General features: G+C 42.4%; 1 protein-coding gene across 5 annotated transcripts in view; it reads right to left on the bottom strand.

Moving 5' to 3' along the window:
* The window catches only part of wu:fj29h11 (uncharacterized), an 80,759-nt gene that overhangs the window by 17,170 nt on the left and 48,910 nt on the right, over window positions 1-14,679 (bottom strand). For all 5 annotated transcript variants that reach the window (XM_060939634.1, XM_060939635.1, XM_060939636.1 and 2 more), the window contains 9 exons: window positions 14,322-14,469; window positions 13,490-13,602; window positions 12,335-12,488; window positions 11,765-12,013; window positions 11,472-11,660; window positions 10,585-10,763; window positions 8,524-8,710; window positions 6,718-6,857; window positions 697-881 (listed from right to left, as the gene is read on the bottom strand). In XM_060939634.1, coding sequence (XP_060795617.1) covers window positions 697-881; window positions 6,718-6,857; window positions 8,524-8,710; window positions 10,585-10,763; window positions 11,472-11,660; window positions 11,765-12,013; window positions 12,335-12,488; window positions 13,490-13,602; window positions 14,322-14,469 — 1,544 coding nt within the window. The remainder of the gene's footprint in view (window positions 1-696; window positions 882-6,717; window positions 6,858-8,523; window positions 8,711-10,584; window positions 10,764-11,471; window positions 11,661-11,764; window positions 12,014-12,334; window positions 12,489-13,489; window positions 13,603-14,321; window positions 14,470-14,679) is intronic.

Raw genomic sequence — 14,679 nt, 5'->3', positions numbered from 1 at the left:
GGCAAAGGCCACTTGTGTAATCCCACTTTTGCTAGATTAAAAAAATTAGTTAAAAAAAACCACTGTAGTATTCCTTTAAAGTGATCCTCTGTAGTGTGTTGTGGCATGTGCTGAATCTTTTTCTCCAAGGATCATCACTCTGAATATGAATTCCAGTCCTATCACAATTAGCTGCTGCTTGTCTCTGTGTGTCAGCCCTGTGAAGCTCACTGGATTTGTGCAATTTCTTTAATGTATCCTCGAAAAACGAGGATACATTAAAGAAATTGCACAAATCCAGTGAGCTTCACACCCTGATCCAGACAAGGAAGACTAGTATTTATATTTTAACTAAGCTTATGTTAGCAGAACGGATAATACAGTGACAATGACCCCATTACCATCCAGCCACCTGCATTTCAGCATTGTTCTATACAGAATATAGGCCATCAGATTTTAGGAATACAGACTAGGAGAGAGCTGGAAAGGGAAAAGATATAGGACTGAAATAACAGACCACAAGATGAATGGCTAGACGAAAAGCTTTGCTTCACAATCAGCCGCAGATTAGGAGGATTAGGGCAGCTGGCTGACAGACAGGTCTTTCACAGGGGAAGCGTGATGAGAATCTTATGTGGGGAAGAGCAGTGTGTAATCCTATACTTTGAAGAGGTTTAGGGGGGTGTGTGTGTGTGTGTATATATATATATGACATACCCAGTGTCCCAGTTGTTCTCCAGCAGGTTGATCAGAGCATGTCTTTGCTGCAGTTTGATGTCAGAGGGAAGTTGATCTGCCGTTATCAGTGAGTGGAGCTCTTCACACTGACTATCCTCTATGACATACAGTTTATCATCAGTTTTGGGCCACAGCTCTGCCTCCACTGCCCATGGGCTTGATGCCTTGACAAATAATAGAAGATGGAAGGAGGTAAAAAAAAAAAAAAGATTAAAAAAATATGTCTGTGAAGATTGTCAATCATCCAGGTCATAGTAAACTGTGGGTGGTAGAAAAGGGCAACTGGACTTGCTTGAAGATTCTTGAAAACGTTTCACCTCTCATCCGAAAGGCTTCCTCAGTTCTGTCTGTCTCATTTCTGGTCTATCTGAGAAACTCAGGAGGATCTTCTACAAACACAACATTCCGGTACATTTCAGACCCAGTAACACCCTGAAGCAGAAACTGGTCCACCCTAAGGACAGAATACCCAGACACAAACAGGACAACGTAGTGTATGCAATTCAGTGCAGTGAGGAATGCACGGACTCGTATATTGAGGAAACAAAACAACTGCTATACAGGCGCTTGGCTCAACACAGGAGAGCCAGCTCCTCAGGCCTGGACTCAGCTGTCTACATTCATCTTAACAACAAAGGACACTCATTTCAGGATGGTAACGTACGCATTTTAGCCAGAGAGGATCGTTGGTATGAGCGAGGAGTTAAAGAAGCCATTTTTGTCAACCTGGAACGGCCATCACTGAACAGAGGTGGGGGTCTAAGACATCATTTATCAACCATCTACAATACGGTCTTGGGCACTCTTCCCAAACAGCTGGATGCACACCAAGACCCAGCTGTTTTCGGTGACTCACAGGAGGACAGAGAGAGTCAGCTTTCCATTGATCACCCTAACGGGCGATCCTTTGATCACCCTAATGACTCGCCGTTCACACCCAGCCTCCAGTGACCCACACCAACATGATGCCTCAACGACACCTTAGATGAGCTTGTCATCAGAATTCTGATTCTGATCCATGAGAGGATAAATATCTGATACTCCTCATTAGTCAGACAGAACTGAGGAAGCCTTTCGGATGAGAGGTGAAACGTTTTCAAGAATCTTCAAGCAAGTCCAGTTGCCCTTTTCTACCACCCACAGATTAAAAAAATATATTGAGCAAACTGATTAAAGAATTGCACAACAAATTGACTTAATAAAACATCTAGAAATTTCTAAATTAAATAATATGTCTTTACAAATACAGATACACCAAAAAAAAACAGATAATACAATTGTAATTAACTTACTAAAAGAAATTAAACGCAACCTCACAAGAACTTAATATAGAAAAACAGAAGACCAATTAGAAAATGTAACTATAACAACCAAATAAATAATAATGATAATTAAGTTATTCCACGAAATCAAGTTGTACATGAGCGGATAGCCGAGGCATGTAATGCCAAGTCGGCTATAAGCCATGTATGACGAGATTGAGTGGAATAACTGTTTTCTTCTGTCCACATTCATTGGATTTTGAGAAACGGAGCATTTTTATTTTTTGCAAATCCAATAAATAAAAACTTTATACAAAACATCCTTGCCAGAGATGCGGTAGGAGATGGATGCAAGTGCAGAAGGAATCTTTATTTGAAATAGTGAAAACACACAGGCAAACAATCCAAAATCGGCAGGCAATCTCATAAACTTGAAACTAGCAAAATGTCAGGCAAGGCACAAACAGACTGAATCAGGCAAAGATGAAAACAGAAATAAGGAACAGAAAGGATTGGAAAACCTGTTTCAGCACGGGAAATATAAGGCTCGGTAATGTATGACTGGTGTGGCATAATACTTGCTCAATCTTTATACAGGCGTGCTGACGCACCGTAATCCTGTGCAGGTGTGCATGATTAACAGCATGGATGTGAGAGTCCACTTGGTGCACGCGCAGTCCAGAGCGCACCTGAGAATTCAACTGGTGCATGTGTCAAAGTGCACAGGACTGACAGAACCCCCCTCAAAGAGCTCCCTCTGGGAGCAAAAATCCATTTTTCCTGGCCTGGGGGATGAGGACCTGACACGCATCAGCACGCAGCAGTGTGACTCTGGCTGGTGCTCTGGTTCAGATACTGGCTCTCATGCAGGCTGTGGGACTGGTTCTGGTCCAGGTACTGGAACAGGCTGTGGGACTAATATATATATATATATATATATATATATAAGGGCGGCACGGTGGTGTAGTGGTTAGCGCTGTCGCCTCACAGCAAGAAGGTCCTGGGTTCGAGCCCCGGGGCCGGCGAGGGCCCTTCTGTGTGGAGTTTGCATGTTCTCCCCGTGTCCGCGTGGGTTTCCTCCGGGTGCTCCGGTTTCCCCCACAGTCCAAAGACATGCAGGTTAGGTTAACTGGTGACTCTAAATTGACCGTAGGTGTGAATGTGAGTGTGAATGATTGTTTGTGTCTATGTGTCAGCCCTGTGATGAGCTGGCGACTTGTCCAGGGTGTACCCCGCCTTTCGCCCATAGTCAGCTGGGATAGGCTCCAGCTTGCCTGCGACCCTGTAGAAGGATAAAGCGGCTAGAGATAATGAGATGAGATGAGATATATATATATAATGTTTGTAATAATCCATTATGCTGATGTTTCAACAAATTGAATTTTTGTACTTTTTTTTTATTATTCTGTATTAAATCATATTTTTGCATTTCAAAATTTGGCACCTGAGTAATGCCAGCAGAGAACAGCCACTGAGTCCATGCAATGCACTAGTAACTCCAGCAGAGCCAACATCAGACTTCAACCTGAAGGAGCCTGCCTAAGCAAAACGTATGGGGTGGTCAGGAGAGCAAGATCAAGCTCCGCACCAGGCCCAAGTGGCGTACCCTACAAGGTGTATAAGAACTGCCCAAAGCTACTCCATTGGCTTTGGAGGGCCCTGAAGGTGATCTGGAGGAGAGGGAAGGTCCCCCAAGCATGGAGATATGCTGAGAGAGTGTACATTTCCAAAGAGGAGGAATTGGTGAACCAATTCAGAGTCATCTCCTTGCTCAGAATAGAGAGTAAAATCTTCTTCAGCATCATGGCCAAGAGACTCTCCAACTTCCTGTTGAACAACAAATACATTGACACATCGGTACAAAAAGGGGGCATACCAGGAGTTCCTGGTTGCCTTGAACACACAGGCGTGGTGACCCAGCTCATCAGGGAGGCAAGAGAGGGCAGAGAAGACCTGGCTATACTGTGGCTGGACCATAACAATGCCTATGGGTCATTGCCCCACAAGCTGGTCAAGATCGCATTGGGAAAAACATCACATACTCCAGAAGGTGAAAGAACTTATCCTGGACTATTACAGCAGGTTCAACTTGAGTCTCCGCTGACCAGGTGATATCAGACTGGCACCAACTGGAAGTCGGGATAATCACTGGGTGTACCCTGTTCACACTGGCAATGAATATGCTGGTTAAAGCAGCGGAAAGGGAATGCTGGGGCCCTCTCAGCAAGTCATGAATAAGGCAGCCTCTCATAAGAGTCTTCATGGATGATCTCACAGTTACAACAACAACTGTGCTAGGTGGATCCTCCAAGGGTTAGAGAAACTCATGTCATGGGCATGCATGAGGTTCAAACCTGTAAAGTCCAGGTCCTTGGTTCTGAAAAGAGGGAAGATCACAGACAAGTTCCGCTTCAGACTGGGAGAAGTGCAGATTCCATCAGTCACAGAAAAACCAGTGAAGAGTCTCAGGAAGGTCTTCAACTGCAGCCTGAAGGACACAGATTCCATCAAAGCAACCAGTGCTGATCTGGAGGGCTGGTTAAGAGCAGTGGAGAAGTCTGGACTCCCTGGAAGATTTAAGGCTTGGGTCTACCAACACGGAATCCTCCCAAGAATCCTCTGGCCTCTGCTTATCTATGAAGTCCCCATAACTCTTGTGGAATGTGTGGAGTGCAAGGTAAGCAGCCATCTACACAGATGGCTGGGTCTGCCATGCAGCCTGAGCAGCATCACGCTATATGGGAACAGCAACAAGCTCAGGCTCCCGTTCAGCTCAGTCAGGGAGGAATTCATCATGGCACATGCATGGGAACACCTGCAGTACGTGGAATCCAGAGACACCAAAGTGTCTGGTGCAGGGATTGTGGTGAGGACAGGAAGGAAGTGGAGGGCAGCAGAGGCAGTCCAGCAGGCAGAAAATTGGCTGAAGCACAAGGCCATCCTTGGGAGTGTGGTGCAGGGCAGAGCTGGACTCGGGAGCCTACCAAAGTCCTCGTATGACTCTGCTAGTGGGAGGAAGAAGTGGAAGCAGGTGCAGAAGGAGCGTCAGTGGAGAATGAATGAATGAATCAGCAGCACAGTGGCCATGTAGAAGCAAGGTGCCTGGATGAAGTGGGAACAGGCAATTGAGCAGAGTGTCACCTGGAAGGATATCTGGAAGTGGGAATCCCCAGAGAATCAAGTTCTTGATTCAGGGTGTCTATGACTTCCTTCCAAGCCCATTCAACCTGTTCACATGGGATAAAGTAGAAACACCTGCATGCTCCCTGTATTCTACGACAGGAACCCTTGAGCACATCCTGAGCAGCTGCTCAAAGGCACTGAGTGATGGCCAGTATCGCTGGAGACATGACCAGGTCCTCAAGTCCATCACTGAGGTAATCATCAAGGGGATCAAGGATAGCAGATACACCTGTGCTGCAGCCAAGGGCATCTACTTTGTTAAGGAGAGACAGGTGCTGAAGGAACACTAAAAGACTGCTCTGTAGGTTTGCTCTCCACAGGTGCAGACTGGAGGATGATGGTTGACCTGGAAAGGCAACTGAAAATTCCATCACACATCACCCAGTCCACATTGAGATCTGACATCATTTTGGTCTCAGAGGCTACAAAGCAGCTGATACTGCTGGAGCTGACAGCACCCTGGGAAGAGAGGATGGAGGAGGCTCAAGAAAGGAAGAGGGCAAGATGCAAGGAGGTTTTGGAGGGGTGTTGGAGGAATGGATGGCAGACCAGATGTATGCCAGTGGAGGTGAGCTATAGGGGATTTGCTGGTCACTCCCTGTACAAGGCTGATGGAACCCTGGGTATAACTGGTGCCGGCAGAAGAGCCATTGGTAACAACATGGAGGCAATAGAGAGTGCATCCAGATGGCTCTGGTTGAAGAGGGGGGAGCAGTGGGGGCAGAAGTATGCCACTAGGACACAGGCCAAGGTCTGATCAGCCTTGGTCAGGTCATCTGAAAGAGCGTGTCTGTGTAAGACCCAAAACACCCAATGACTCCAGGAAACAACACTGATGATATGTCCTAATGTGTGCATCAGAGGATGCTATGGAGAGCATTTTTATTTATGCATTTATACATTGTTTTATTTGCTGCTATGAAGCAGCACGTTGAACCAAAATGTACTTTCATATTTACACACTATTTCTTCAGAGCAACTCAAAAGCGACACTGGAATAAAATCTCTCTACTAATATAGCAGTTTTCAATATTAGGGCTCCAGATGCAGTTAAACAAAGCAGCATGGGAATGTGACCAGAAAGAAAGTCTATAGGGGAATGACAGAAGAGAATTTAAGGTGTTAAAGAAGCCTTCATTCCAGTTACAGCACTGAAAGTGTTCCTCACTGCAAGCAGCAATCTCACACTGACTTGAGTGCAGAAGAGAGTCACACTTAAAGCTCTTTTCAAAGCAGCATAGCAAATTGCAGAAATGTAGGTCAGATGCATGAGTGCTGCAAATCCAGCATGTCTCTGAATCCTATCATTTCTGCAGGCATTTCACCTCTCCCAGTGTGGTCCTCACTAAAAACACATGACTACAGCAAATGAACACAACTGCATTGGTAAATTACTGTGTATGAGAGGAGTAAAACACTTAAACTTTAACATGTGCCATTATTAGAAATTATTTCATGGCTGTATTAAATCCACAATTCTGATTGGTCAATTACAGCATTGAATGGTTTGTTATTTCTGAATAGCAGACTGCTGTTATGAATAACACTCAGTTACCATCTCAGTGGCTCTGAGGGTGCGTTGCTCCTTCCTGAAAATGAGAAGATCCCTCACTCCAAGGTCACTCAAGAAATCCCTCCATCCTGATACATCTCCATCATGCAGGTAGCATGGATCCAGCAGCACCCAGTCCACACCTGAGAGGGAGAGGTGGAGAGGAAGATGGAACGGGAAAGAGAAAAACAGAGGGGGATGAGAGAGGACAGTGACAGCAAGGTGTAGCCAAGTCCAAGCTTTTACATTAAGCATCCATCCAACAACCATACTCTCACATTTCTAATGAATTCATTTTAATTATTTGTCCTTGACCTCAGTACGTTGTGGTTCTACCTGTCATAGTCTGGAACAGTTTCACTGTGAGAGTACATCCAGGAAAATAAAACTGACTGAAAAGTAGATATAATGATAATGCTGTCTTAATTGAGACAACGGTGTCTCTGTTAACTGAGTTCTACTGCAAGATCTCATTCTTTTATATTGAGAGAGATTGAGCCAAACCATATAGGGGAAGCCATGGCCTAAAAGTTAGAGAAGCAGCTTTGGGACGAAAAGGTTGCCAGTTTGATTCCTTGGACCAGTAGGAATGGCTGAAGTGCCCTTGAGCAAAGCACCTAACCCCCAACTGCTCCCTGGGCTGCTCTGGGTATGTTGTACGTCACTCTGAATAAGAGCATCTGCTAAATGCCATTCATGTAATAAGATAAGATAAAACTTTATTAATCCCATGGGAAATTATTGTGCCAGAAGATGCCCTATACATCTATCCATTATCTGTAGCCACTTATCCTGTTCTACAGGGTCGCAGGCAAGCTGCAGCCTATCCCAGGCGAGGTACACCCTGGACAAGTCGCCAGGTTATCGCAGGGCTAACACAGAGACAAACAACCATTCACGGTCAATTTAGAGCCACCAATTAACCTAACCTGCGTGTCTTTGGACTGTGGGGGAAACCGGAGCACCCGGAGGAAACCCACACAAACACAGGGAGAACATGCAACCTCCACACAGAAAGGCTAGCCGCTGGGCTTGAACCCAGGACCTTCTTGCTGTGAGGCGACAGTGCTAACCACTGCACCACCGTGCCGCCCCTTTGCGCTATACAGTATAAGTTAAAATACAACAATACAAGCTGGAGGGAAAAAAAAACACTGCCTAATAGAACAGCAATAGAAATACTGTAGGTTACATAAGGGGAATAGAAAATGCAAAAACCAGTGCCTCAGTAGTTAGGATTTTAGCAGGAGAAATAAGATAAGTTATGCAGAGACTAACCTAGTGCTGAAAGTAAATATTGCACATATGTTGGGGGGAAAAATATTGCACACGGTATTGTGGAAAAAAAAAGTAATGTAATGTTTCAAAACAGTGTCTGCTCTTACAGAGCAATAAGGTTCTATCTGCATTCGGCTCATGTTCAAAAATGAACTTTTTTAGCTGTCTCAGAAATTTGAAAGTGTACTTTTGTAATAACTTTGAGTGTGTGGGGTTTTCATGTGCTGTGAATATCCAGTACCAGTCAAAAGTTTGGACACCCCTTCTAATTCAGTGGTTTTTCTTTATTTTTATTAATTAAAAGACGCTTCATGTCTTAAAGTAATGATGGATGTCGTTTCTCTTTACGTAGTTGAGCGGTTCTATCAATTACTACAGTTGTGGAATAGAGCTATTTGTTGTATTATTATTATTTACTATTTATTATATATAGTGCCAAACAGTTTCATCATTTCTAGTGCCATATGTATGAGCAGAAGTATTTGTGTTTGGCATACAAATGCAGGCTGACAGGCAGAGTGTGGTATTTACCAGGTAGCTTGGTGGGCAGGTCCATGTTGCCATACTCTTTGGAGAACTGCACTTTGCTTTGGCCGGGGCAGAGGAAACCCTTGTTGGTGAGTACGGGGATAGCTTCCCTCAGCACTCTGTAGTCTTGCTCCTGCGAATGCTCCTTTATAAACACCAGGTAGCTGACAGTGATGCCCTTCGGCTTTTCCTGTGGGTGAAAGAATTGTGCATAATAATAATAATGTCAATATTAATACAGTTTACTGTATGTGCTGTTTCACATTCACATATTCATATCTTCATTTGTAGCAGCAGTATTCAACTGGAAGTAGAGATGATTAATAATTATTTAAATTTTCATGTTCATGAAAATTGGGACCAAGAGGTCACTGGTTCAATTCCCTGGACCAGCAGGAATGGCTGAAGTGCCCTTGATCAAGGTACCCAACCCCTAACTGCTCCCCAGGCTGCCTTGGATATGTTGTACATCGCTCTGGATAAGAGCGTCTGCTAAATGCCATTAATGTAATGTAATTATAAAAGTCGATACCATAGCACTGTTGAATATTCTATTCTGATTGGTCAGAATGTGGTGATTCATTTTCTGTAACAGCTGCAAGACAAATTTAATATTAATGAGCCTTTATAAAATCTGTTTCTGTAGTAACACAGGGACTTGTAGGGTGGATGTGCTATATAAACACACGTAATCATTGATATGGTGCCATTTTTCAGTAAGGAGATTTTTACTCAGCATGTTTGGAAGGAGTCTCCAGTGTCAGTGCTTTGTAACAGTCAAAGGTAAAGCTGTTCAAAGGTAAAGCTGTTCAAAGGTAATGCTGTTCCTTTAAGTTTTCTGGCACAGGTTTGCGGAGCCTCAGTAACATGACAAGCATTATTTTTTGTCATATAATTTGAAAGAAAAAAAGAGAGGCTGGTGATTGTTTATAGCTGTTGTTAATCGGCATGTTCACCTGATTCACGATTCGATTCACAATATTGGGTTCACGATTTGATTTTCCCACACAGTATTTTAAAAAGAAATTAAATGAAGGAAATTTTTTGATAATAAAAAAAAACCCCACATTTATTTTTTCCTATACTTTATCGAGTTAAATTATTTTTTGTTAAATTAAAAAAGAAAAAAAAACTTTTCTTTCATTTTCTTAATAACCAACAATAATTATTTAACCACATTTTAAAGGTTGGAGTAAAACATAATAGACTATTAACTAAAATATTCCTTTTAAATAAAAAAGTTAACAAATAATCCTTTTCTTAATAAACTTTTATGAACATTTTCACTACCTCTATTTGCTTCTCTTTTCTTTAGCTTTTGGCAGTCTGTAAAAACGGAGCTCTGATTTCTTGTTAAATCTATTTGTACAGTCAGTCACACAACAGCTCTTTAACATTTTTAGATGTTTTTTCTGTGTTTTTGCAGCATTAGAGCTGTGTTTCTTCTGCCTACTGTGAAGTCGCATGCAAGCCCTCTATTTACGTCCCCCTGCTGTCTAAATGACACAATTACAGATTGGAAAAACAAAGATTTTGCAGCCTGTTAATAATCATGGTTCATTTTTTATTTCATCGATTTGCATCGTTATAAATTTGTATCGCGATTTATCATCATTCAATCCATCGTTACATGCCTAGCTATTAATATAAGTGAACATATTTCCCAGATATTCCACAATATTAATTGTAATTGGATTAAAATTTTTAATGTGTCTCTTCGATTTGTGGGCTCAGAGAGTTTTTCCTTGCCACCATTGCCTTCGGCTTCCTTAAGGACAAACTTAAATTAAAAAGACAAACTGTTCATTAAGGACAAACTTAAATTAAAATTTATATCTTGATTTCTGTAAAGTTGCTTTGTGACAATATCTGTTGTTCAAAGGTACAGTTTCCATTATTTTCCTTGAACAGCACACCCTGTTGTGGTTTATTCCTTACCTAAATGTTGGAACAAGCATTACTTCGTAAAATATGAGACATCACTCTCTTTCACAAAACAAAAATAAATCAGACCAGCACACACTAGCACTCTCATCAGCATGACTGAGCATGATGTGCTCTGACCTTCCAAGCAGCGTTCTTCAGTATGGGGTAGATGTGCTTCTGCAGCACCTCTTTGGGCTCCAGTTCATGAACCTGCAGTCTACAGAGCAGCTCGCGCACCTGAGAGTTACCCAACTTATCCAGACATTCCAGCAGCCGCGGCTCTATGATGCTCAGGTCCTTGTACAGATCATCCAGACCTGCGATAATGTACATGAAATGGATGTGTTGCATGAGGGGGTGTGGCTTTCACAGCATAAGAGTGCCTATGACCCACTTCCAGTGATGCTAGCATGATTTCGTTGAGCACAAGCATTAATATTTAATTCATCTATTCTCTGCTTTTCGCCACAGCCTCACCTGCCACTAAGGGTTATAATACTTCTTTATAAATCTCTCTGGCTTTTGCTGCAGAAGACACCATCTTTTAGGACTTATTTGACAGCCAATACACATCTACACAATATTATCTCATAGAGAAGAAGAAAGGAATGAGCACCAATGTCATGACTACTTTCACTATTCCGGTGTCCATGATGACTTATTTAATTAATTCAGGATCTATTTATTCACTACGTTTACACAAATTTATTGAAAATTCTAATAAAGTAGCAGATCCAGGCTAAAACATATAGTCTTGTTTCTTGTTTTTATTGCATTCATATTCTTTTGTCCACTGTTTTTGCTGAATTACTGGTTTGTACTGTATTATTTAGCTGCCTTGTGACCCTTTTCAAATACAAAAGGTGCCACATAAATAAAGCTGAGTTGAAATACAGTAAGTGTAAAATGAGGCTGTTTACAAAAACAGCAGCAAAGCCAGAAAGGAAACAAAGCAGCATGTAATTATTTTAATTGCAAATAACTGTGCAGGTTAGAATATAATGCAGAGCTTTTTTCAGTCATACCTTTGTGAGTCTTCTCAGTGAGAGGAAAGAAGACACCCTCTGCACTGAGAGCCACCACACGGCCGTCTGCCAGAGGGATCATGGGAACCTCTCGGAGGGCCTGGAGGAGGCTATCCACCTCATTGTACTCAGTTTCCAGAGCACGGAAATTACATGCCAGCAGCTTGGCCAGCTTTTTCAGACTGGCATCTGGAGAAATGAAACAGAACTCAAAAAAAAGACCCTCTTTACATATGCATTTAAATTCAAACCATACAACAGAGTCGGCTCTCAGCCCTTATGAGCTATTATACCTGAGTGAATATCGTCCTCTTGTACGAGACTCTTGGCCATTGCACAGATGACGGTGGTGATGTTAGGAGCCTTCAGCCGCTGGACACCCAGAGCAGTGAGCAGAGAAGATGACAGTGATGACTGCAGTGCAGGGTGAAGGTATGAAAGGTTCAGGTGCTTATACAACTCCTCTCCTCCAATCACGTCCTGGAACAGTGGGTCCTGGCACACAGCCACCTGCGAAGGCAACTTGAACTCCACTCTGCCCTCTGCAACACCACAGATTTTATAGTAAGCAATTCTTATGCAGTCCAAAAGCAATAAGAAAAGCAAACACCTACAGTATGTCATCAATCATCCAGGCCATTTTGAAATGAAATCTATTAAGTAGTAGTGAATCAACACTGAATTTCTGTGTATGATTTACACCTATGGATCATTCAGGTCACTTGACAGGCTTTGAGGTCTGTTGGTGTGTAACTGCCAAGATTTTCAAACCTGCCCTCTGTTTTCAAATATATACAGTGTGTACACACGTTAACGTGAAGACTCAGACATCACTAGAGTGAAAACATGCATTGCAGACTCACTGCTGTCCATCTTGATTGGAAGGCACGGTTTCCCCTTCAGCAGCTGGATGATCTGTTTGGCCACAGGGTTGAAAAAGTCCAGGATCTCACTAGGCTGAGGGATATACTGCAAGAAGTGGCAGAGTCCCTGCAACCCAGTAAACTCGGGGTGACTCTGTAACATATTTGAAACAACTGTGCATTAATCATATAAATCTAAGGATATATTTGCAAGCCATATGCAAATTTAACATGATGTGACATACTGTATATAAAGATGGGTGACAAATTAAAAGGGGGAAAAACAACAACAAAGCGTGTTATTAAGGTGTTGGGCCACCATTAGTTACCAGAACAGCTTTAATGCACCTTGGTAAAGACTCTGGTACTGTATCATTTGGTTCTTTCAAAATGATATTCCCTTAATTAGTGTTTTGAAGATGATGGTGGAGTGTGTTGTCTAACATATGACTCCAAAATCTCCCCAATGGATTGAAATATGGTGACTGAAGGAGTATGATTTGCATTCCTTCTTTTTAAGAATGTACCAAATTGGTGTGGATTTGGTCACATTTAAGGTTTCTGCTATCCTCTCTGACAGGGGTGGTTTGTTTTCTCAGCCTAATGATCATCTCATTCCCTTGCATCGACATCTCTTTGGTCCACATATTGAGAGTTGTCATGAACACAGCGCCAACCCCAGACCTTTTATCTCCTTAAATGGTCAGGAAAAATTGAGGAAACAGGCCACACCTGGCCATGAAACTATTTAGCAGTCAACTGTCCGATTATTTTTGAGCCTGTGAAAATAGAGGGACTATGTAATAACTAAGCAGTTAATGCAAAATTTTTGTTGAATGTCTAGAATTAAAGTGGAAAGTCCACACTTCAGTGACACATTGATTGCATCATTTCAAATCTGTTGTGGTGGTGAACAGAGGCAAAATTGTGTCGCTGTCCAAATACTTATGGACCAGACCGTACATCCTTGTTAAACTACTCAGGTGGATGGTGATATTGTACCTCCTATCAGGACAGAAATTATTTCAGGATAAAGGTGATCAATCAGAAGAACAGATTTTGTGTGCATGTGAGAGAGAGAGAGAGAGAGAGAGAGAGAGCGTACATGATATACATTACAGTCTATAATCTCATTCTATGCCACTCTGTGCTTACACTGAAAACATCCATAGCTTGCAGGAAGAGTTGTGGGATTTCAGACCGGAGCCATTGATTCCAGGAACTGTCTCTATCAACATCCTCTCGAGAAGAAGGAATGTCAAAATCTCCTGAAGGGACCCAAGAAAAGAGGCAGAGTTTTATATAGTTTCTCATATTACACATAAAAACACTATTGCCTTTGTCTTTATTCTGAATATGAATGGCCCTTTCCTCACATCCCATTAGTAAGAAAAAAAACTGAAAAAAAAAATTTAAAATCAACACACTATGTAAATCGCTAATTCTTTAAAGCTTACAATACAACTGTATTTCACATGTGCCACACCACTGTCACCTTATACAGATTGTATTTGTTCTCAGGCCACCCTTATGTTTGACAAAAATCCACTACCCAGTAGATGAAAGAGTGAAAATGCCAATATTCTCCCATTTTCTCCCTAATTTTAGTTTTGGTGAATTCCCACCCATTAGCTTGTTCTCCCCTGATCATATGGCAGCTACCAACTAGGGATTGTTTGAATTGCTGCATCACAGGGCAGCAGAACACAGTTGAAGGAAATGCTATCTGCCCTCTTCTGTATACATGAATTCATAGATGCCCAAGATTGGCTAGTGTCATTTTGGCTGACAGGGAGATGAACAATTTTGATGTCTTGGCATGACTGTGGCATCGTCAGGATTCAAACTCCCGTTCTCTGGACTACAGGGTGAACACTCATCTGCTGCGCTACTTATAAGTAGCCTTACTTCATCTTCATTGTTTCAACATGACAGTGAACAGCAGTCAATATAATCTGAGTGATCGAATACGGGTGTGAAGTCAAACCTTGGACGATGAAGCGGAAGCCGAAGCTTCGCAGGGGCAGGAATGCGAAGACGGGCTGCTGCCGAGGCTGAACCTTCACTTCACCCTCGGAGCCATTACTGAGCTGGAAGGCAAGCGCTAGCTCTGTCGATTCCACATCCACTTTAATCTACACACACAGACAGAGAGAGACTGTTCAACCTGCAATGAAAAGGCAAACTGAAAAAAAAAAAAACACTGTGCAGTTAGGGAACAAATTAATCAATGAATTGCACTCAAGATTCCACAGTTATAATGAAGGAGAAATCGTTCCTCCTCACCATCCAATTTCCTTGTGAAAATTAAGATAGAAATAGGATGACGGAGAGAATCAGCGGGA

Source organism: Neoarius graeffei, chromosome 14 (assembly GCF_027579695.1).
Source record: "Neoarius graeffei isolate fNeoGra1 chromosome 14, fNeoGra1.pri, whole genome shotgun sequence".
In the NCBI taxonomy this organism is placed as follows: domain Eukaryota; kingdom Metazoa; phylum Chordata; class Actinopteri; order Siluriformes; family Ariidae; genus Neoarius; species Neoarius graeffei.
This window is presented reverse-complemented; position numbering and strand designations above follow the sequence as displayed.